Source organism: Chroicocephalus ridibundus, chromosome 16, assembly GCF_963924245.1.
Source record: "Chroicocephalus ridibundus chromosome 16, bChrRid1.1, whole genome shotgun sequence".
NCBI classification, from domain to species: Eukaryota; Metazoa; Chordata; class Aves; order Charadriiformes; family Laridae; genus Chroicocephalus; species Chroicocephalus ridibundus.
Genome location: NC_086299.1, coordinates 6,769,871 through 6,793,042, shown reverse-complemented (window position 1 = coordinate 6,793,042; position 23,172 = coordinate 6,769,871). Strand labels below are relative to the sequence as shown.

Below are 23,172 nucleotides of genomic sequence, written 5' to 3'. Positions count from 1 at the left end.
TTGCTTTCTATGCTGGTTTTCCTCGGTTTTACCCACCCACCTCCCCCAAGGAGCATCTGTATAAAACCACAACTGGATAAAAATGCATATGTTCCTCCAATCCTGTAGCCTTAGAAAGAGAAGAAATATGGGATGAACAACCATATGCTGTGGTATGTGGACGGCTTTCATTGTACATCACTACTTAATTCAGTCACCGTTTTCCTTATCGTTGAGAACACAGATTGGAAGGATGTGCTATAGGAAGGGGTGGGAGCCTCTGCTGTAGGACCGCATGGTATTTTTCTTTTTACTTGGAGAGGTTCTTTTTTAAAGTCTGGCACTAATGCTGCTGAAGGAAGTGGTCTGGAAGTGGTGACTTTGAATTGGGTGCCTGGCAGTCCTCCACTGAAAGTTGGGATGACTGGATGTTACTGTGTGGGGAGGAAGGAGCTTTCAGCTGCTTGGGTTTTTGTAGGATTAACTTGCTCTGGGGCCTCTTAGGATAAGCAATCTGATTATCCTGCACTGTTTTTTGCAAGGCACTCCACTGAATTTCTCATCCAGATTTGGGTCTTTCAAGAGGAAATAGCATTGTTACAGAAGATCTGCTATTTTATTCTGTTCAGAGTAGCGCAATGGAACTTGCCACACTAATAGTCTGATAGAAGTTAATTGAGTGTCTTGATCTTCCTGTGTGTAAACTCTAAAATAATCAGAATGGAGGTCTGACTATAAATTATTTGCAGTTCCTGCTGAAAGATTCAGACACTACTGGCTACTGCAGATGCTGGTGAAATTATAGAAGCTTTTGGAAGCTTTTTTAAAGGAGACAAAAGATATTTTATAGCTTTTCATAGTTACTGCTATTCAAACTGGTATTAGTTGCGAAAGCAGCAAGGTAGCACTAACAAAGGCTCTGTTATTGTTATACATTAAGCCAAGCTGAGTGTGTCGTGGGAAGGTGCAGCTCCTGGCTGAAGGACCGTGTGCCTGTAACCTAACCACCGGCATGAGAAGGGGACACAAACCTGCTTCCCATATGTGCTCTCCTGTGGAACTTTTTTCCAGTGCCTTCAGATAACTGCAATATCCACCTCCAAGCAAACAGAACGCCTTTCTCCATTCTGGTGCTTGTGAACGATGCTACTCTGAGGGCTGGTTACTTATTTGTCCGCCAAAGGAGTCCAGCATCTGCAAATCTGGTTCTACTCTTCCGTGTTCCCATCGTTTATCAATTCTGACCCAAAAGGTTTGTCTTCCAGCTCACAGTCCCAGGTTGTTTCTTGTTCCAGTCTCAGACTTTGAAAATGTTAAATAATAACCATTATGTCCCATTTTCCACTGGGACACTTTATTGCATTTATAGGACTGTTTCAAAGTAAATGCTACAAGAAGCCATGTGACTTCATCAAAAGGGGAAAAAAAGCCAGGAGAAGTGTGCATTGTCCTCAGTGCTGGGTTAGATTTTCACAATCACTGTGGCACCTCTTTCCTACTCTCTGTTACAAGATTTGGTAGGAAACGTTCCTTAAAAATCCAGTCTTTTTTCTGTACCTGTCAGCCTGTTGGAGCAGGGAGCAATGCTGGAAGAGACAGCAGTAAGCTGGTGAAAGGTCAGAAGTGGCAGGGAAAATAACAAACCAGGGGGGAACCCAATCCAGCGCCAGTTCTGCCATTCTCTAAACAAGCTGCGCAGAAGACCCAGGAAACCTGGAGCTGTTATGTCCATTAAGTGAAATAAGACATCTAGCTGCTTTTTTTTTTTTTTCTTCCTGCCTCTGTTCTTCCTGCTTCAGTACTTTCAAGTTTTCCCCATGAAGTTAAATGTAGGAGACTGATGTTTCTATTTAGCTCTGATTGTCTTCTGCACTTACCTATAGAAGTTGGATTGAAAGTTCCTGCTATCTTCTAGCCCATGACCTTGGGACCACCTGGTGTGGCAGAGGAGTGTGGCAGAGGAGAGCAGTTCCTCTTGCTGCTCTGCTGTCAAGTATGCCCAAGTGTGGGGATGATCGTGGTAATGTCACACCTGATTTCTGATGGCAGTATCCTTCCTTTTTTTAATAAGAATAAAATTAATCTGTACAAATATTCTTGCCCAGTAGCAAGGAAACTCTTAAGTGGCAGCCTCTAAAGGTACGTGGCAGCCTCTTCAAATGTCTTTCTTTCAGGAGCTGAAAGTCAAGGCTGTATGAAGTTTCACTGTGTCCTATTTCATGTGGTCTCCTATCTCTTCTGAGCAGCTGTTTTCCCCCCGTGTCTTTTTAGCAATTTAAACATGCCCTGGCTTTGAGCCCCCTGGGGTCTGGTGCCTTTTATGATGTTTTGCTGTTAAGTGTTACGTTGTTTTCCTGTGCCTGACCTTTTCTTTTATTCTCTTTTTCTTTTTTCCTGTGCAGTACTGGGATGGGTTGGGGAGGATGCACGCTAGATAGCAGGAACAGGCAGTTGGTAAAACTGTGGGAAGAAGCGGGGTTTGCACTGTGAAGCCTGAATAATACTGTTAAGAAACATTTTAGCTCTGTTTGAACAGCAAGCGCAAATCTATACTGAAAGAGTTTAAAATCTTTTCATCTGGGAGATACGTTAACTGCAATTGACATGCAAGCAAGAAATCCATTTGTCGTAACTTTATGCAGATTAATACAAATGAAGTATATTTACAAGTTGCACTAATGTTATCTGTCAGAACATCAGAAAGCTACTTAATTTTATGGCCGAGCTGTACAATTGAAGCCCTGGTCTCTGTGGTGCTTTGTCCACAACTTATAATTGAAGAACTTTTGGACTCATAATTGGAAAAATTTCAAAGGCAAAACCAAATACCAAAACAGATGGTGAAGTGTGGTTCAGTTTTAATGCCAAAGAAGCTTTTGTCTTTGCTCAGGTGTCAGCTTATTTTCCCACTTCTTGGTTGCCTCAGCATGTCTGTGCTGCTGCTTCTAAAAACAACAAAAAACCTCAGAGCCTCAAAAACAAACTTGCATCAATTCGATTTTTTGTCTTCTAGAAACTCTGATGCTGACAGTCTCCTCTGTTTCTGCTTTTCTCACATGCTTTGTCTCGCATGCTTTTGCTGCTGGTAGAGATTGATTGATCTTTGGCAGGAGAGGGATAAAAGGAGGAGAAAGGTGGTGGTTTTTTTTCAGAGGCGTTTTGATTTATAAACTGCTAGCATTTCATTTGTACCAATTGTGTCTCCTTAGACAATTAGGCCTGAAAAGATCAGTTATCAGTATTTTATTGTTGATTGTTTCTGGAAAAAAAATAGTTGAGCCACCACTGCCTTTACTGAGACTGTTCCTGCAATACCTAATTTCAATGCCAAATAGATTATTCGAAACGCAATGCCACGCTGTAGGTTCTCTAAGGAAGGTGCTTTGCCAACTTTGCATTTTTTACTTGAGGTTCGGTTAGGAAATAGCTCAGCAATTAGATGTGCCACCTAATTCTGCCTAGTGGCATCCCCCACAGTGACTTCAGCAGAAGGAAACGTGTGCTTCCAGCTCAGGTATTTTGGTGCTAGTCCAACATCCAAGCACAGTGCTACCGTCTTCATGAAGCTGAGGTGCTATTCTGTATGACACGTGTGTCTACGTTTCCTTCTGCTGAGGGGGATAATAGCTAACAAAGGGCTGATAACTAACACGGCTGACACAAAAATCATCCAGAACCACTTGATCAGTGCTTTGAGCTTCTTGTTTTCACTTAGCTGGGCTCTTATCTCAGGCCACAGAGGAACACATGGTAACCTGTGGTCACCAGATGCAGCTTTGTTGCTTGAGGATTCTTCTAGACATGCAGGCCAGAGCATGCAAACATCTTAACTCAACAGTATTAGAGGATTTTAGCCCAAAACCCTCTAATGTCAGGTGCTACTTTTTTACGCTGGCCCTGTGTTGGTGTCTGGACCAGAGGATGGTACTACAGAGTGGAGCTGAGGTGGTGAGGGATTTGTGTGTCACTTGAAATCAAACATGCTCTGACCCAAAGTGGCTGACTGGCTCTCACAGCGGCCATGCCTGATCTGCCAACTCAAAAGCATCTTGTACCCTGCTCAGCAGAGCTGGATGTGTAAAGGGGCCGATGTGGGTTCTTTAAGTGCCTTTCCCTGGCTGAGATTTTTGACAACACTGTGTTGCTCTGCTTCAGTGGAACTGACACAGCTGCAGCTTGGGACAGCAGTGCCTGGATGTCTGCCAGGCCAGTGCTTTTCTCCTTCATTTGCCAACGGTGAGTGTGGCTGGGAATAAGAGGATGTTTGGGCCGCACTCTTAAATTTCTGAGCAACTCTGCAGACTATAGCGGGGTGAGGGAGAACCCAGAGCTAGCAACCAAGTAAGTGTCTCTGCTGCTACTTCTGGTCTTCCTGAAGCCCTGACTGACATCAGTGCATGCTAACTGAAGCCCTTGTGGCCCTTTACAACTCTAAATACGCTATATTTGTATCCCATTCTTTCCATTAACTTCTCTTTTTGTACGTCCGTGCTTTGCATGCCCTAGTGAACTGAGCTTGGGTGTGTCAAAGGGTGAGGACACAAGGGGAATATTAAAATGGTGTAGTGGTGTTTTATTTTGGCTTTATGAATATTTTTCAAGTACGCTGAAATTATGTGAAGCTAATAATCATGCTTAGATACTATAGAATGTATGTCTTGATGTATTGTGGACAAACTATTTATACTCTTCTAAAAATTAATATAATTAATAGCCAGATGATTGCTCCAGACTGACTCCACTCATGAAAGCAGGGAGCTGTGGTATATGGCTTTGCTTTGGTTTTTAAAGAGCTGTTGTTGAAATTGTGTGCTGTCACATATAACCCGCCAGTTCATTCCAGGTGTGCTGTCACCTGCAAGTACACTTGGCGCCTCTTTGAGCCATAGCACACGCTCTCATGTGAAAGGGGCAGTACTCAGTCCTGAAGCGTACCTTGAGTCATGCCCTGGAAAGCCTCCTTTGGGACCAAAGCTGTCCAGTACGCAGGCAGGGAAGAGGTCCTCTGAACATTTTTGTCATGCCAGTGAGTCTGGATTTTTGCAGACTTGGGTGTGTGTATATACACTCCACACACACACCTTTGTGCCACCAGCTAGGGGGGAAGGCAAAGTTGATGCCAAACATCTGTCGCACTCTACAAGGTATTAGTGCAGGACCTGGCAGTTGGAGCATTTTCAGCTATAATTCAACCCTCCTTTTTCATCCAAAGCAGGGCAACACGTAGGAGAAAAGGATTCTTAGTCTTGGCAGCTAAAGTTTCTACTCTCAAGTCACATGTCAAAATCTTAATGTGTCTGAGACCTGTGCCCTTTTTTAACATTTTTCTCCCCTCTCCCTGTGCCAGTTTTTTATTTGCTGTATTGCTCTTTACTCCTGATTCTGTCAGTGTGACCGGAGGCACAGGTTGTGGCGTTGACTGATGTGATGCAGCAGACCAGACAAGTGACTGCATGTCAGCTCCCAGACACTTGCTTATCTCACAGCCGGCAGTAAGGCAAGAGTGAGCTACTCCTGCAGTCTCGGCAACAGCCCCCATGCTGCCTGGAGAAAATGGTGCAGTTACACATGGGTAACTCAGAGCTAAATTACCATGGGACCTTAAGTCCGGGGGATACATTTTACCCCGTGACTGACCCATGGTTCCCTGGCTGCCTCCTGGCAGGTGAACCCAGGCACACGCGACTGTGACTGCATGTTACCTTCTTACTTCATGTACTGAATTATCTGATAGTGGGAGTGGGTCCATCTGCAGCCCTGGAGCCTGACCTGACCCACGCTCTCCCATGTCTGTATCCCAGGGGTGATGCAGCATCTCTGGTTAAAATGTGAATTAGAAAGGCACGCAGGTAGGGTGTTGTCTCTGGGTAAGAGGGAGGTGTTGGGACAGAGGAGGGGAGGCTCTGCTGGCAGGAGGTGTTTCTTCAGGACAGTGTACGGTCCCATACCATGTGATATTCTTTAACCTTCTATTTATTTATTTTTAAAGTATCTGTGTAGCACAGTTGTGCCCAACTGTCTAGTAATGCTGTGATCATTGTAAACACTAATTAAGATACACACTTTTTGATGTTCACAATACCAAGTTCTGAAATAAACGGCTTCCGGGCCCTGACTATTTCCACAAACTGTCTGACTCCAGAGCCTTTTTTTTTTTTTTCTTTTTTTTTTTTCCCCCCTTCTCCTCTCTTTTTCGGTTACTTTTTCACTGTTACCAGACCCGCTATTATCACATGCACAAATGGCTTGGAGCAATGTGGTAGTCTGAGAGCAAAGACACAGCTGCAGTGCTCCATTCCAAGGTGTTATGTGGCTGCTTCCTGCTTTACGATCCTCTTGATCTCTTCATCTTTTTTCCATCTGCTTCCAAAAGAAGTTTTAGTTCATCCGACCATTCTCAGGTATGAAGCATATTCCTATGACAGCACCCCTCCTTTTTAGCAGCATCTAGCCCTTTTGACATGAGTGGCGAACACTAAAGAGAAGAGTGCATAGAAAAGGAACAGGGTTTTGCGTATGTTGCAGGAATTTACTTTGTTCAGAGCAGATCAATATTTAAGCCATTCTTTGGTCAGCACTCAATCCTAAAGCATTAATATGCTATGCTTAAAATTCTTCAGTTCTTCTTTGCTAACCAGAAAAATTCCTTTTCTGGATGGTGCAAGATAAGTGATTCCTCAGCTGCCCGGAGGCTCTGACTGCACTGACTTGGTGAGGTTGAGAAGAAGTGGGGCTGTGGAGCAGCAGAGCCCATGGAAGTCCGATCCAAAAAAGTTACAATCCCAGGAAAAATATTGTGGTTATGAGTGATAAGTGATTGTAATATCTTCCAGCCCGTTAAGGGAAAAACTGCCAAAAGCCGATAAACCAGATAAGCTGTTTTCCAGTGCAGCAAGGAGCTGCGTAAAGTTGGATCCCTTAGCCCAAAGATACAAAAGGTGCAAAGTTAGGGAAAAAGAGTTACGTTCACAGGCGGTGATTTGGCCCTTCACAGGCATGGCACAGTGGGTGGTAGGTATCACTCTTTCTGATATGATTCATACCATAGTCCTGAGCTGCACTTTTAATTTCCTTTCCCATTCGTTTTCTCTTACAAAGCTGAGATGGACATGTACACCTGCTATTTACATCTGTGTGTGTGGTGGGGCAAATGTGTATCTGTATGTGCACTAAAGGACTCTGCACGTTTGCGAAGCATGACACCCTTCCCAGGTCCTCTGGAACCTGAAGAGGTTGGGCAGTTTCTGCTGCAAGACTGACGAGTTCCTTGCCACTGTTAAAGGCATGTCCGGCTTGCAAGCACCAGGAAGCTGGTTGGCTCAGATGTTGTTCGGCCTGATTAAGCTGGTCGGGATTGTTGATGTCTGCCTCGTACTAGCAGATAAGTAGTTTTATAAGATATTTTAAATTGTAATCTTAACTCTAGACTGCTGCTTCTGGACATGCTAGCACTGCATAATATTGCTGCATCACCTCTTTAATCTCCAAGAGAGAATCACACATGCATAAGTGACCTCACAGTGCAAGATTGAGATACATGTATTCCTTCACACTCTGATGTACTGCTGGCTTTCCTCTGACAAAGGAAAAGCCACGTTGCTGCTCTCATCTGTCTCTGTTTTCATCAGAAGTGATATTAAATCTCCAAATGTTAACAGCTTGATTATATGGTGCAAAGTCTGATATCTCCATTTTAAAATATATACGCTTCATACTTCATTAGTACTTTGTCATGACTTACTTGGCAAGAGTATTACCTCTTTCTAACTCAACAAAAATCTTACAGGAGATCTTTTGAGAGATCTTGTTCATAGTCTACACTTTCTTCCATGTATTTTATTCAGTTGTTAAAAGTAATACAAACTCCCTATACTTCCAACATTGCAGCCTTCTTAGAATGCTCATTTTGATGGTATGAGGACACGAGTGAGACTCCAAAGCTGACTCCTCATTTCTGATGCAATGAGGTCAACTAAACTGTACACATAGACTAAGGTCAGTAGGTGATTGCAAGGAGGAATAGAAAGAAGGTAAAAATAGGAGTAAATTTTTGACAGATTGTTCAGCTTAGATTGATTTTTAAATTTTAAACTGCTGCAAAGACAGGTGATAAAATGGGGGTATCGGAAATTAATTGCATAATTTATTTGCATATGGTAATTGAGTGTGAAACACTGTGGCAGTGTTAGCTGCAAAAACTGTTTAGAATTCAAAGTTCTCTCATACAGTTATTTTACCAGTGGATTAGAAGTCAGCTTATGTCTGTAGTACTTAAAAATCAAGCTAACTGGTACAGGTGCCCTTAGTATGTTTTGTCTGTTACCTCTCATCATGTGTTCTCAAGTTGCAAACTCTTGTTTTCAGCTCCCCTCTTTCACTTGGAAAGAACCCACTGAAACCAACTCACAGACCTAGAAACACAATCGCTGTTATTGTTGCCCCTTTACGTTTTTTCCAGGCACTATAACAGAGATTGGTTTTTATGCAGAGGAAGCAAGACATTTCCTGGAGCGTATGCCACAGGAGCACAGTTCCCTCTGAATAGCCATGCTGGTACGCATTTGTGGCTAATTATGATATGCAGGGAAAGGAAAATATAATGGTTTACACCTCAATTTAGGATTGGAAAACCCAGGTTTGTGTCTCTGTTCTGTCATAGGATTTTTATGTGACCCTCAATAAATGATTCAGCTTCTTTTTCCTTCTCTTTCCCATGTTTAAAATGAGGGTAGTGAGTCTTCTTTACCTCACAGATATAATAAAGGCAAATGTACTAAAGAGGTTTCAATGTTAGTTTTAAAACAGAGCTCTTGTGCCTAAATCTTCATCTAGGTGCCCATAAAAATCCTCTTCTCTATACTGGCATCAGAGGTAAGGTGTTGATTCTGGTTTCTAAAGACAAAAAGACTAGTAGATTACTTGCTTCCTACAGTCATGACATTTCTAAGCATGTTGTTTGCATGTGCACATAACAAACACAGGATGTACTCTGTGGTTGCTCGTATGTGTATCTGGGCTTTATAAAGCATTCTGGTGGTCTCTGGGTAATTTTCTCATCCAGGGAGAGAACCAAGGTGTTATGCCTGTTTGTACCCGAGTTCTTAAACTGTCCCACCATTTTTTTCACCCGGTATTGTGGGACAGGTTGGTCTCACAATAATTTAGGTACGGTTGAGCAGTTCTTCCTTCCCCAGTTTTAAAGGTGTAGGAACATTCCCGTAAACGCTTAAGCATTCTTGAGCTTGCACTCCTGCACTGAAAAAGTAGTACAAACCTGATAACAAAGCAAGTGTTCATGCAAGAAGTACAACTGAGAGAGGGTGTTACTGGAATGTACTTATTGCTAAATGTCTGTCGTGGTGTCATTTGCAGGTACCTTTCTGGGGATTCGATTACGCTCTTTCCCAGCGGCACTGGGACTGGCTTCCCTTCCTCTGCTACGTCTCTCTTTGTCCCAACACCACCCAGTATTCTCCAGCTGACAAACCAACAGCTTTTCAGATCCCCACGCAGAACTTCTTCTTCCTCTCTTCCTGGCCGTCTCAACAGGGCGCTCTCGCTGGGGACCATCCCCTCCTTGGCCAGAGCAGGTAAGTGTGCGTGAAACTTTCTAGTCCAATGGAAATGACAATGGAGCAGTACGATGCTTCAGAAGAAAATGGGCTGTGAGGTATCCGCTTTATAGTCCTGTTTAGGGATTGCTGCTCCTGTGGCACAGAGGAGTATCCAGCATCGATAATTTGGGGTTTTGGCATTAAGATATTACAGAACATACCATTGCCATCTTGGTGAAACAAAAAGTCTCACTGAGTGCTTTCCTAGTGTGGGTTTACTGAAATCTAGAGGCTTCTCCAGGCGTTTGTGGCAGCATGGCACAAGCTACAAGGCTATGTGTGGAAGAGAGACAGAAAGAGCAGTTAGACACGGGAATGGAGAAGAGCAGCTTTTGGAAGTGATTGGGAGCATTAGGGTAACTGATCTGGCAAGAGCTCCCTTCCTGCTACCTGCTTTGTGTAGTTTGCTTTACTTTCCTTGCTACACCTGAGCTGAAGAGCAGGCTCTTCTCTCAGTCTGGATCTGATATGCATTGGCACAACTATTGAAACTGCTTTAGAGACCCCGTTTCCTCTTTTGTTTTTTTAAGGGCTCTGTGCGATCTGCGCAAGGTTTATAGGCCTAAGGAAAGTCTCTCCCAGCAACTCAGCAAGCCCTCAGTTTTGCTGGGCTTGAAACTAACAGACGGGAAATAGCATTTAAATGCTGTTCTCCATCAGAGGCCAAAATGTGGCAGTTTCTAGGCTAACACTGCAGCAGAGAGAGCAGTCTTGTGGGGATTTTTTAGTTTAAGCTCTGAGGTTTCATTTGTATCACTTTTTCCTGACTTCAGTACTTTTCATTGATTTTTTTTTTTCTTTTTTTTTTCTGCCTCGTTATTACGGCTGCCATGCCTGACAGCTAGGTGGGAGTGCATCTCACTCTGTGGTCTACGCTTAAGGCACTTTTCATGAGGAAAGCATACAACCATATCTTTACCTGTTTCCTTTTAAAGTAGAGGCAAGCCAGGCTGTGATATGGTCACAGGGTTGTTTTTTGGAGCCTTCTGGGCAGATCTATTCTGCTGCAGCTGGGAAAAGTAGGTATTCTGATGCTGGCATATAGCCTACCCAGGAAAACAGGGACATTTTTCATGCCTGCATTTATACCCGTCCCCTGATGATGCAGTTACATTTCTGAAGGATAGACCACCAGTAGCTGAGCCAGCTGGGTTCAAACTGTTTCTTTTTTGCTTTTTAGATTCTGGCTACTTGTTCAGTGGAAGTCGACCAGCCTCGCAGTCATCTCAGACCAAGGAATCTCCTACATCAGGTAATGCACGTGGCCTTCCAGAGCATCTGTCTTTGCAGGATTTGCAGTGAGTGGGTTGAAACACATGATCCAAGTTTAATTCGTTCCTCCCTGCTCACATCACAGTGAAAATGGCAGTTTCACTGTTAGAAATGCTTCAGAGACTGTTCCAACTAAGAGTGGGATTTCATTAAAATAAGGTGCTGCATGTGTTGGATGTCCTTGTCCATGGGAGAGCTCACAGTGAAACCAGTGCAACAAAGCAAGGAACCCTTCCCTGCTCTAGAGCTGAGTTGAGGTTGCTTTGATAGGAGACTTTAAACTGTTCTAGGGCAGCTCTTTTGTTTCACTTGCCTTCCCCAGCCCAAGGAACTGCTAATTTATCCACCCTGTCTGCTCTGCCCTTTTGCTCCTGTGTGACCTGTCTGTTGCCCTCCTGACCCCAAACGGATCCTTTGGCTGTTGGTGCTGTTTAAGTGTTTGCTGCCAGAATACAGTCGCAGCCTGGGCTAATGCCATTGTGCAAACCTCCTTGCATCCTGATAACTCTTTGCCAGCAGCCTTTAAAGGACATGCCAGAATGGTTGATTTACCTGCAAAGCATCATGTGTAATGCAGGCTTTCCTGAATGGACACAACTGAGCAGAGAGAAAGCTCACCTGGCTCCTGATAAACCCATCTCTAGTCTAAATCATTCTTGAGTGTACCAAAATGCAAGTGGAGTTTCTCCGTGTTTAGCAGTGTGGGAACTGGAATCAATTAAGAGTTTAGTACAAGGCATGTTGGACATTTGCAACTCCCCTTCCCCTTTCTGGTAGAATTGTTAAAGAAAACTGTGCCTATTGTGTTGGGATTATAATCTCATTATTTTCTCTTCGGGTGTGTTTCCATTTCAGAGCACTTCTCCCTGCTGTCAGGCAGCTGTGCTCCCTCCCGCATCCCCTCTCCAGCACCATCCGTGGCTGGCTCTGTGACTTCCAGCTCAGGTTCCTTGCGGTACCGCCGGCCACTCATCAGCCCTGCCCGCCTGAACCTGAAAGGACAGAAGCTGCTGCTTTTCCCGTCTCAGAACGAGGGTCTGCTCACCCCAACTAGCTCAGAGGAGCACACCCACTCAGATAGCAACATCTTTGCCACCGAGTTGTCCCCCTTCCCAAAGAAGAACCTCAGCGAGCGGGGAATGCATGGTATGCTGGCAGCCTGCTGCACTCCTGGAAGTGCGTTTGTAGGAAGGAGTTGGCTTGCAAGCAAAGCCGCGTATCGTCTAGGCCACATAGTAGATGGGAAACCTTCAGGAAAAACCCAGGTGGTGATGCCTGTTAGGCTACCAAAGCTCTCTTAAGAATCCACTGGCCTGGAGAGCTTCTCGTCTGCCAAAACAGATGTCGTTTTCTCACTTAGTGGTGCCCCAGGGATACTACTGCCACTGCCTTCACCCTTGTTTGGATAACTCCTTTACCACGGATGTGGTGATGATGGTATGGACAGTGTATGAGACAAACATGCAGGCAAATTTCACTGCTTTCACAGCAGTGAAATTTGCCTTTTGTTTCCAGCTCCTGTCCTCAATCCTTTAATGATTTTACCAGGCAACCATTCATTACTTATGCCTAGCTTAGTCTGGTAACTTCTGCTACTTTTGGCTTCCACTGGTGCTTTCTGAATTTTCCTATCTTTTTCTCCTTCCAGATATGAGATCTGCTATGGAAGGAGGGAGTATTTGCAGTGAGAATTCCATCAGAAAGGAGGATCGCTCATCACACTCATCTACCTGTGTGGTAGACACAACTACCAAAGGGGAAGATTTGGCAGGCTGGAGAGGTAGGTGCAAGTCATGTGAGTGCTTCATGTATGCGTGAACGTTTCGGTGAGGGTCACTGAGATCTTTCCTGTGCTGGAGTGTAGTGACCTGATCTTGAGATCAAATAAATAAGTAGTAGCAAAATGAATCTTCCGCCTGCTATTCTAGGACCTTAATAAGGCTGTTCCTGTTCTTTGGACTGTCTGGAGAATACTGATTGAGTGCTAAACTGAGACAGAAGGAAAGGGGTGGGGGTGTGGGTGTTGGGAAGGGCGATGAGATGAAAACAGAACCAAAGAGAGCAGTGGAATCTTTTCTGACAGGAAAAGTGCTTCAGCAGCTTTTGCTTATGGTGAAAACACTGGGCAAAGAGCGAGGAAGAGCCTAACGTATGTTCACTGATATTTATCTCATCAATTCTTTAATATCTCTTTGTACTATTCCCTTTTTTTATCTTTGTGTTGTCTTCTTCTATTAAGGTCATTTTGGTAACTCCGCTCTCCGAGGTCTGCTCGCTGTGAGTCTGACTCTCAATGCTATCTTCACATCAGCCTATGTCTACCGGAGCCTGCGCTGATCTGAGCCAACGCTCCCTTTCTTTCTGGTTCCACCTGCTTCTGAGAAGACAAGAAGAATTCAACCACGGCTTCGTGTCTAATGGCCGTGCCATTGGTGCATGCTCTTTTTTTTAAAAACTACTGTGTGCTCAACTGTCATGACAAGGAACCCAGGTAGAACATACCACAGGATTGTTCCTGGAGGTGGCAGGCAGAATTTCCAGAAAGCTCCAGTTCAAAGCAAGAGGCCAGTCAAATGGGCCATGCACTTTCTTTCAAAGGAACTGACCTGAGACACAAGTCTGAAAATGTGTTAGCTATGGTTTTAGGAACCTATCCCCAGCTCTTCTTTCTGACATAATAACCTCATGCTGATGGTGCTGGTAAAATGAGGAGAATTAGAACAAATGAGATGGAGAAAAGGGGTGGCTTAGTAGCTGGTGCTGTGCTTTGGCTACTGTAACAGCATTCCCAGCCTCTTTGCCCAGTGGTTCCTCTTCTGTCTTCCCTTTGGCACTCTCCTCTAAATTATCAGTGACTTTCTTTAGTTGCCTTAAGCTTGCCTAAGCACGTGGGTGACCTTGGCTGCTCTGTCATATTCTTGCATCTTCTGTGTCTCTGTGCTTCCACCTGGGCTGTGCCCTGAGGCCACTTTCACCAGTTGCCATTCTGGTCATGCTGGTTCTCAGAAACTGTTGTCTTTACATACCTCCAACTAGCACTGTTGCTGTAGGTATGCACAGAACTCCAGACAGACATCCTTTTGTGGTTTGCATTAGAAAGAGGAAGCCTGTGCTTTGCTTTACCCAGGAGGCATTAATTCTGTTACAATTAATTCTGTAATAAAAAAAGGATACCTCTATGATTTGCACCAGAGTCAAAGGGCTTCAGCTCACAACTCTTGACTGCTGGTTCTTTCACTGAGGCAGTGAGTGGCATAGCTTGTTCTTGCTGTAGATTGCACAAATCTATTCTATTAGAAGGTACATGAGGAGCTGTCTGTATACATTTATCCGGAAACCTGACGCCTCGATCTGGTATTGGGATTTGCTAAGTAACCATTTAAGATATTTCTTACTTAGTTAAATGCCCAGGTTCTCTCAGTGAGAAATGTCAAGCCTGCTTCTGGACAATTCAACCTTCTGGATAGATTCTTCTTTTCTGACCCGAAGGAAGTAGCCCTAGATTTTCAAAAGCAGTTTATCATTTGGGCACTTCTGCTTTAGGATGAGTCTTCAGCATTGCTTAGAATTCAGGGGCCATTTCGAATATTGTGCTGAGTACTGAAAATCATTTAGTACGCCTTAGGAAAAAAAAATCGTGATCTTTATGGTTTGATTCCTAAATAAGAGAGAAGATTTACCAACGTGTCAAGGATACCTGGTGAAAAGAGAGCCAACTGACATTAGCTATGTATTTCCTTAAGCAGGACGGACTCTATGAAGAGTTTTTTCTATTGTCTTTTCCTTTGGGCTCCTTTACCTCAAACTTCTTCTCTCTTTCCTCCCCCTCACCCCATTGTCCTGTGTTTGCATCTTGAATTACAGTGTTACGCTTGCTGTGTCTTTTCCTCCCTTTCAGTTCTGCTTCTCTTCCCACTATTGTACTCTTGCATGTGCACAGAAACAAAGCGTATGTCTGCTGATAATTCCCTGCTCTGAACCTAAAATTCACACCTCAGAGTGATGATCACTTTTCCTTTCACTTAATTTTTTTTTTTATTGCATGTTTTAATTGAGTTCCTACCACAGCCTCACTTAATGCATCATGTGAGTGATTGCCAGACTCTAATCAGCATGCTGTATGACAGATAAATGGGGCTTTACTGCTGGTGATTCAAGCACTGAAAAATTAAGTCTCCTCGTCTCTTCCATTTCTTCCTGCACCGTTTTAGCAGCCCACTTCCAGCCGTTGCTCCCCATCCTCCCTTGCTGGTGAAGCCTTGTCACCTGCCCTGCATCTGATGGGCAGAGGACAGAGCTGTGCCCACGCCTGTGATCCGAGAGGCTGGAGGTGTCATTCCTGACTCTGCATCGCTCTCGGCCTCTTCAGAGTGTTAGCAAAGGGCTGCGCAGCCAGTGCCTCCTGTATGAAGTCCTAGACCCGGGATAGAGACCCACAGCATAAAGATGTGCTGCAGGCTGATGATTAATTCATTTGTAATTTGCATTAATTGTTACTTGTAGCCAAACCTGACGCATAACCTTGCTGTTAAGAGATTTTTGTCCCTTTTGTAGACTTCTGCAGGCTCACTTGAGCACGTGTATAGGCAAGATGCCTAGCAAACCAAATTACAAGCTTCTGTTTAGACCTCTGCTGTTTGAGTTTGATGATGTCCTGGTGCAGGGTGTGACATCCCATTCGTGGATCCTTGTCGTGACCTCCAGCGTACCCAGGGGCCTCCTATGCAGAGACAAGCTTGCCAGAGAATACTGTGGGTTTGCTTGTCTTTATTATGCCAACAGATGTGCACTGTGACTTCACGTATGCAAACTTTCCACTTCCACCTCCCAGTCTGCGCTGAGTTTTACCATTGCACACGCCCGGAGTCCGAGTTGGTCTCTGTCTCTACCAGATTGCAATACAAATTTTCTCCTCCTTCCCAGCAACCAAGGAGCTGCAGCCTCTCAACACACCTCTTCTTGCCTGTATTCCAGAACAGGAATGCTTTAACCTGTCACCACACTTCTGAATCTGCTCCCTGAAACTGTTCTTGGAAGGGTGTCTGGTGACCTTGTCCAAAGCAATAGAAAGACTTTGGATTTTATCGCTGAAGAGGGAAGACAACCAACTTTTTCATTGTGGTGCTAGAACACTCTCCAGTGGTGCTTTCACAGTTGTGAAGCCTTTGCTTGAATAGTACACACAAGTATCCGTGTGTATGTGTGTGTGCGTGTGTGCATGCATATGTATAAAAACATTTGGAGGGGTTTCTTCTTCATTTCAAAGATCTGAGCCCATGTTTGTCTTTATCTTGTTGGCCTTAATCTAGCTCTTAGATACTGTGTCTATCTTGCTGCTGTTTTCTACATCAAGCTGGTTTGGAGGAAACAAAAGCTTATCTGGTCCCCCTGTAAAAATCTTTGTGACTGATGATGTTGATCTTCATACAGTGTTGTTCAGGGGTGAGATTTTATTTTTCTAATATTTTTTCCTACTGTAAAAACTGTTGGAGTGTATGCAATGGAAAAGATCTGATAAAGATTTGAGCGTTACTTAATAATAATAAAATTAATGATCTGGTGGCAATATAGACAAGCTCCATTTCCAGACCTTTTCCATTACCCACCTTCCCTTGAAAAAGCCCAGGTAGTTTTTCTTTGGATATGGGCTTCTTAGGCATTTCCTGAGACCTTTGGAGAGACTTTTGATGATTTTACTGTTTTGACTTAGGAAGAATTTGGATTTTAGAGTCTGGTTCCAGTTCCGCAGTCTGGGTGGTTTGGCAGATGTGACAAATATTATGCACATATCTATTTGATGGGATAGAGAGAACTGGTAGAACAAGTTGCTGATTTCTGAAGGTCGTCATATCTTTTTACATAAAATCTTAGACGTGAAATTGGTCACTGTGGCAATGTGGGGAAAAAACTTATTGCTGGCGTATGTAGGCCAGAGTCACTGAATTTTAGGCTGTCTGCTCAAGCAACAAATTTGGCTTGTGAATGTTTTATTCCCACTCCCTCTTCTTGGGTGATGGGAACATCTGTAAAACGCTGCTGAACTGATTGGGATCCTTAAAACAGGGCAGCTGGAATCATGGGCTTGTGTTGCTTGTGGATGCTGCTATATTTTTTCTTCCAAACACCATTCCTGGAAATAACTATGGTCTTAACCTCTCTCACAGACATTTGTTAGAAGGCAAGAAAAGGCCAATTTGGCCAATACTTTTTTTTTTTATTTTAAGTATACGTTGCATCCAGAAATTATCATCACTGTGTCTTGTGGTGGGAGTAAGGGGTAGTGTACTTTTGGATGGAGTGGGTACCTAGAGAAGGGTGAGGAGGACAATTTTGAGCCCTAAATGTTATTTCCTGTGAAAGAAATACTGTATGTCTTGTGTGTATACTTGTTTGGGGAGCTCTAACACTGTACAGTTTAGTTAAATGCGCTCCAAGGGAGGAGAGCTGTTCCTCAGAGGTTTTTAGTTCATGCTTTGTGTTTAAAGAGGAATATTTTTCTTTAAAAAATAAAAACGGATAAGTTTTCACCTCAGTGTGATTCTATTTCTTGGGGAGCTGAATATTTTTGGGGAAAGGGAGATGGTATTTGTGCCTCTGTGTGTGTCTAATCAAATTAACTTTGATCTCCTCACTCTTTTAAAGCTGACAAGAACTAAGAGAAAGCACAAAGCTTTGTGAGCTTCCCCAAAGCCAGGAGAAGCTCTTGACTGTGATTTGGAAATGGAAGTGGGTGGGGAAGTACATTGTTATGCTTTGAAGGCTTTCCATCAGTTAAAAGGGAAGTAATCTCCTGCCATTAACTGATGTTCTGAACTTCTCCCCAGATGGAGCTGTGCCCCATAGGGACCTTGCTGTCTTGAACTCCTGTAGGATAGGGACCACCAGTTACATACCTGTTTCCAGAGAACCCTGACCTCAGCTGATGACTGTAGGGTGGCCTGGTAACACCAGGACTATTTCATTTTGTCTGGATTTTCAGTACTTGGGAAGGCGGGGAGGAGGGGTGTGAAGGAGGTACTGAATGCTGGTACCTTGGTTGTGATCCAGTCATCTTCCAAACGTGCGTCAGCAAGAAAGCCAAGAGGATTATTTAGATGGACAAGACAGGGCACATGTAAGGGATGTTCAGTGAAGCCCCAGAATTTGTCCCGAGATGTGCATAGTCACAGAGTGTCAGAGTGGTCCAGTTACATGCATGCCTTGCGATTGTGTTCATTTGGCACTTAAGGGATTTTTTTCCTCTATGAGATGAGGGCTGAGAGTCTTTCCAAGATTTTGCTTTTATGTGTTATTTTATGGTCTTTAATTTATGTTTTTATTTTGTAATGTAAATTAAGAGACAGGTGGCATAAGGTTTTAGACATAGGTTTTCTGAGCGCAGGCTTCAACAGGTTTTCCTCCATTCATACATTTATGACCCATGTTTTACTTTGTTAAAATGTGCTGCTAATTTAAGACCTGTCAATGTATTCTGTCTTATCGTTAAAAACCTGGAGAAGTTCTGTATATTGCTGTGCCAGAAGGGATTCACTTCTCAGACATTCTTCCTTTCTCCCTCTCTTCTTTCAGTGGTAGAGACCTGTTTGGTTCTGCAATCTGTTTTTATTTTCAACAATGGTGTTCTGTTTACTTTCTTTTCCATTACACAGAGCTAGCAGAAAAAACTCACCATACAGGTGAGTCTTCCTGTGCTCCCTCAAAGAGCTTCCTTCTTGTGCCATTGGCAGATTTGTTATAACCAGCAGGGATGTTTCATTCTTAATAATTTAAATATTTCCATCTAGCCCAGTGAAGGTTTGCTGTTAAAAGACCTGTACAGTATTTTTAAAATACAAGACATGACAGCATTGTTAGACCCACCACTATTCAGCTATTGTTGATTGTTTCTGTAAACTGAGAACAACAGCCTGATAGTCATCAATGTTTTCCTTCTGTTTCTTAGCTCTGTACAACTTTTGGAAAAAAGGAACTGATTCCTTCCAGACTAGTTGAGTCATGATTTTTTTTTTTAATTAAGGGATGTTGGTGGGGTTTTTTTTTTTTTTTTTAAAAATAATAGTGATCAAAGAAACACTTTCCAAAGGAGAACATGTGTTTTAATTAAATTACTGGCATCATCCCATTGATAATTCTGTATTTTGAAGCCTTTGGTGAATTGTGGTGCTTGCTTGAATGCGACACTGATAAAGTCGAGGCTGCTGCAGCAGAGAGCTCTGCTCCTCTGCCGTCCCTGCTCAGTACCTGCAGGCATCCGCTGAGCTGCCGCTTCCCCTGCAGCCACGGTGCTGGGATGCCAGCCGGGTGCTGGGGAACCAGCCGAGACAGGGATGATGCTGCGCGGCGCGTAAGTGCCAGATGTGTTTGCATCTGTAAGAGATGTGCAGCTGAGCCCCTAATCTCACTGAGACGGTAAGATTCAATGTATTCGACTGGTTTTACTGCAGATAGCCTACCGTGCAGCGCGGAACTTTCGCCGGGGGTGTCCCCGCCGCGGCCCTTCAGCCCTCGCCCCCAGCTCCCTGCCGTCCAAGGGGCCGCAACAGCCACCCCCCCCGCCCCCGGCGCCGTCTTTGACCCCCGGTATTTGGGTTTGCCAACCCAAAGCGACGTCCTGACCCACCCGCGACCCCAAACAGCCCCAAAACGGGGGGGGGCGGGGAGGCGGGGAGAGGGTTTAGAGGGGCAGCGGAGGGGCCGGGAGCGCGGCGGGGCCATGGGGGACGCGGAGCCCGAGGAGCCGCAGGCGGCGGCGAGCAGCCCGGGCGCGACGGGGCCGCTGCAGAAACCGCCGTACTCCTACGTGGCGCTGATCGCCATGGCCATCCGGGCCAGTCCCGAGCAGCGGCTGCCCCTCAGCGGCATCTACGCCTACATCGCCGGCCGCTTCCCCTACTACCGCGGCGGCCCCAAGGGCTGGCAGAACAGCGTCCGCCACAACCTCAGCCTCAACCCCTGCTTCCGCCGCCTGCCCCGCCGCCCCGGCCCCGCCGCCCCCCGCCGCGGCGGCGACTGGGCGCTGGACCCCGCTTTCCAGGACATGTTCCCGGGGGGCGACTATCGCCGACGCCGCCGACCGCGCCGACAGGTTCCCCCCTCCCCGCCGCTGCCGCCGCCGCCCGCCGCCCCCGCGCCGTGGCCGCTGCCGCTGCCCCCGCCGCCGCTCCCCGGCGCTGCCCCGCACGCTGCCTGGCAGCTGCCGCTGTCCCGGGGATGCCGCTGCCCCGAGCTGACCGGTTGGGGCCCGCACGCCTTCCTGGGGCCGCCCGCCTGGCCGCTTTCCGGCGGGGCGAGGGTAGCCGTGTGCCCGGGCGAGCGGGATGCGGGGGCGACCTGCGAGTGGGGGGCGAAGCCGCCCCCGTCCTTTAAATGAGGCCCCCCAGGGGAGATGCGCTGCCTTGGGACGAGCGCTCCCCTGCCTGTCAGAGCTTGAGGCGTTGCGGGTTTCGGGGGGCTTCTGCGTCTCGACTGAATTCCTGAGACTGTGACTTAAAAACGCTCAGGCTACAGGAAGATCGGTCTGAAAAGTTCCCGTTGCAATGACTGAGATGTGCCACCTTGTTTCGCTCCTCTGTGCTGTGAGGAAGTGTGAATTGTGCTCCTGCACCGCTTCATCTGTCTGGATTTGGGGATGAGGGGGTTGCGATTCTGTTGTTTGAACCTTCAGGCTGCAGAACTTGAGTGGGCTCATCAGTATCTTGTGTCTTCTCCGATCTGAAAGTACGTGAAGAGTCACGTAGATGCTCGTCCTTGCAAAAGTGTAGCTTGGTCCATGCAGGGAAATTACTTTTTCAAGTGTCCTTAAACTCATTTTGGACCTTTTCTTTCAAGGTTTGTGAAAAAGCAATATATGGGGGGTTTGGGTTTGGGGGAAAAAAAAAAACGAACAACAACAACAACAAAATGCACCCCAGAGATCTTTGGAGTACTACTGGGTATCTAGTGGATTTGTACTTAAAGTGAATCTATGTGGAATTTTTCATACAGTAAAGGGTTGTTTTATATTGTTGCTTGTTATATATATTTACGTATGTTCATTGTTAACATGTTTCTTAAAAATGATGCTGTAATTACTATGTAAGGGATTTTTCCCCTTCTAATTTTAGAGGGAGTAGTTTCTGTGCTTTTCCCTTAGAATAAGGGTTCACAGACAAAACACTCTTCTAATTAGAGATGTGTTTTAAGTTTATGGGAGAGAAGAGTTCAAATGCTCTTAGGTGAAGAGCAGCACTTGTTGTATGTTACGTTTTATGACTTGTTTAATAAATAGTACTTCGTAAAAGTTGTGGCTCCAGAAAGTACTTAAACTATTTTGATGCTTTTTTGGTGATCCTTGAAAGAAGGTCCAACTTAAATCCAGCTTTATAGTTATTATACTTTGTTATACTTACGAAGTGATTCTGAATGTCATCTGTAAATTCTAGCAATATGATACATACCGTGCTGGAAATACTGTTAGATTTAGCTGGGGCAACAACTTTAGGGTTGTTCTTTCAGGATGCCAATGTATTAAAGGCACTGCAGTCTTATGATTTTTCAGGTTGCTTTTTGTTTTCTTTTAGTCTCATTTTTCATGTAGCTCCTGATGAACACTAAAAGACTTGCTCTAGTATGAAAAGCTGTATTTGAGCTTTGGTTATAAAATCAGTTTAGTCTCCAGAGTGGATTAAGAATTGTTGTCTTTTGAAGCTGGCGGTTAGTCTGTACGTAACTGAAACAAATTCTTCTAGGGTTTTTGTTTTAAATAATATATGGTTCTGTTCTGGTTTTGGCGAAGTTCTTAAGTCCCTGCTGTGGTTTAGAGCATGTGTGAACAATACATGGATGTGAAACTACAGCGGCTGAATTTTGGGTATTAAGTTTGACCTCTGCACTCCCATTAATTCCACTGTGCCCAGAATTATGAAAATAGGAAGAGTTTCTGAAAGTCTGACTTTGTGTGTGCTTCTCACAGGTCGTTTTATCAGCTCAGCACCATACACAGTTTTTTGAATCTGGTGATGTTTCGGCTGGTATTTGTCTTTTCCATAAAACAGACCTTCCTCTTTGGAGTTTGAAAGAGTAATAACTGTTTTCTTCTAAAGGGCTCCCGTTTTATTCTAAAATAATGAATATGGAGGTGTGCATACGAAGAACAAATATATCTGTTTTCTTGGATAATCATTTTGGTTCAAATAGAATTGCTTCAGGGCATGGTATAGCTGGTGTTAATATGAGGAGACCTAATATTTCTTCTTTTGATGTTTCTTTTTCCTATTCCATTGTAGGAAATGTGTAAAGAGTGAAAAGGTCCACAGTCACACATGACATTTATTGTGCACTCATGCATTAACTAATTGTTTGCCCAGGTATTAAATAATTGTTTCCTTATGCATAAACTAACTTTGCCCTCATGCATGAACCAGTTGTGTTCTTGCGCCTGAATTTTTAGCTCGTGCACGGACTCATTATGCCATCAGGCATAAACTAATTGCTTGTGTGTAAACTAATTGTGCCATCCTGCTTTCAGAGTATGGTGTAGCCAGTGTTGGTGAGACGGACCTGGACTCTGATAATATCCTCTTTCTACTCTGTTGCGTATATAACTTGTGAAGAGTGAAAGTGTCTGCTTTTGTGTGTGTTTGTGTTTTCATATATGGATCTCCAGAGCTAGAAGCAGAAGGGAATCAAGTCTTGGGAGACTTGCTCGGGGTTTTCTCTGTGGCCTTAGCTGTAGTGCCACGGGGACAGGCACCCTCACTCATGGGCTCCATCACACCCCATCCCCACGATTTTCTCATTTGCTGTTCCCCAGGTAAAGCTCCAGTACGTGGGGTCTCCTTAGAAACCCTGTGGTGGCCTGTGGCCCTGCGTGCCAGGTGGCCCCAGTGCCGGCAAAACAGTCTTGACTCAGGGAATTTTTTCTTAATTTAATTTATTGCTGGTTAGTACAACTCTGGTCACGAATTTAGGTACTGGGGAAAAAAACCGACACATAAACCATACACTTAAGGAAATGCCTTTCCTCCCCTTTCCCCAGGCTCAGTTTAAGCAAACACCTATACTTTTTCCTAGGCCCAGCTTCCCTTGTTTTGGCCAGGATTTGTGCTCAATCCATCCCAGTTCCTCTGGGGAGGTGACAAGTGGCACCAGAGGTTGGTTATGTGCACAAGGGTTTCTGTATGCTGCTCTTGGGGCTTCTGGCTGGTTTTCTGCCACCTGTGGGCTCTCACCAGGGTGTCTGTGTCCCAGTCTGGGTCATCTTAATTGTGCTAATTATGCCCTCCTGTGTGAATGCAGTAAAGGCCGCAATTTATGCCCAGTGCAGGCT

General features: G+C 44.8%; 3 protein-coding genes across 4 annotated transcripts in view; all 3 read left to right on the top strand.

Annotated features, from left to right (window-relative positions):
• The window catches only part of TMEM201 (transmembrane protein 201), a 28,755-nt gene extending 11,363 nt beyond the window's left edge, over positions 1-17,392 (top strand). Inside the window, exons 7-11 of the mRNA XM_063353505.1 lie at positions 9,352-9,569; positions 10,774-10,845; positions 11,721-12,011; positions 12,514-12,645; positions 13,105-17,392. Of these exons, the coding sequence (XP_063209575.1) occupies positions 9,352-9,569; positions 10,774-10,845; positions 11,721-12,011; positions 12,514-12,645; positions 13,105-13,202 (811 nt within the window). The 3' untranslated portion in view covers positions 13,203-17,392. The remainder of the gene's footprint in view (positions 1-9,351; positions 9,570-10,773; positions 10,846-11,720; positions 12,012-12,513; positions 12,646-13,104) is intronic.
• Positions 17,393-19,125: 1,733 nt separating this feature from the next.
• PIK3CD (phosphatidylinositol-4,5-bisphosphate 3-kinase catalytic subunit delta) overlaps positions 19,126-23,172 on the top strand; it is a 55,412-nt gene continuing 51,365 nt past the window's right edge. Inside the window, exon 1 of one of the 2 annotated variants that reach the window (XM_063353871.1) lies at positions 19,126-19,274. The gene's annotated coding sequence lies outside the window, so the exon portion shown is untranslated. The remainder of the gene's footprint in view (positions 19,275-23,172) is intronic. The other variant, XM_063353868.1, reaches the window with a different exon arrangement.
• On the top strand, positions 19,579-22,147 carry LOC134524259 (forkhead box protein D4-like). The gene is made up of 2 exons (XM_063354112.1): positions 19,579-19,950; positions 22,130-22,147. The coding sequence occupies exons 1-2, from the start codon at positions 19,579-19,581 to the stop codon at positions 22,145-22,147; spliced, it is 390 nt and encodes a 129-aa protein (XP_063210182.1).

What these genes read in the sequence shown, in the direction of transcription:
- LOC134524259 (XM_063354112.1), top strand. Translation starts at nt 19,579, where the DNA reads ATGGGGGACGCGGAGCCCGAGGAGCCGCAGGCGGCGGCGAGCAGCCCG.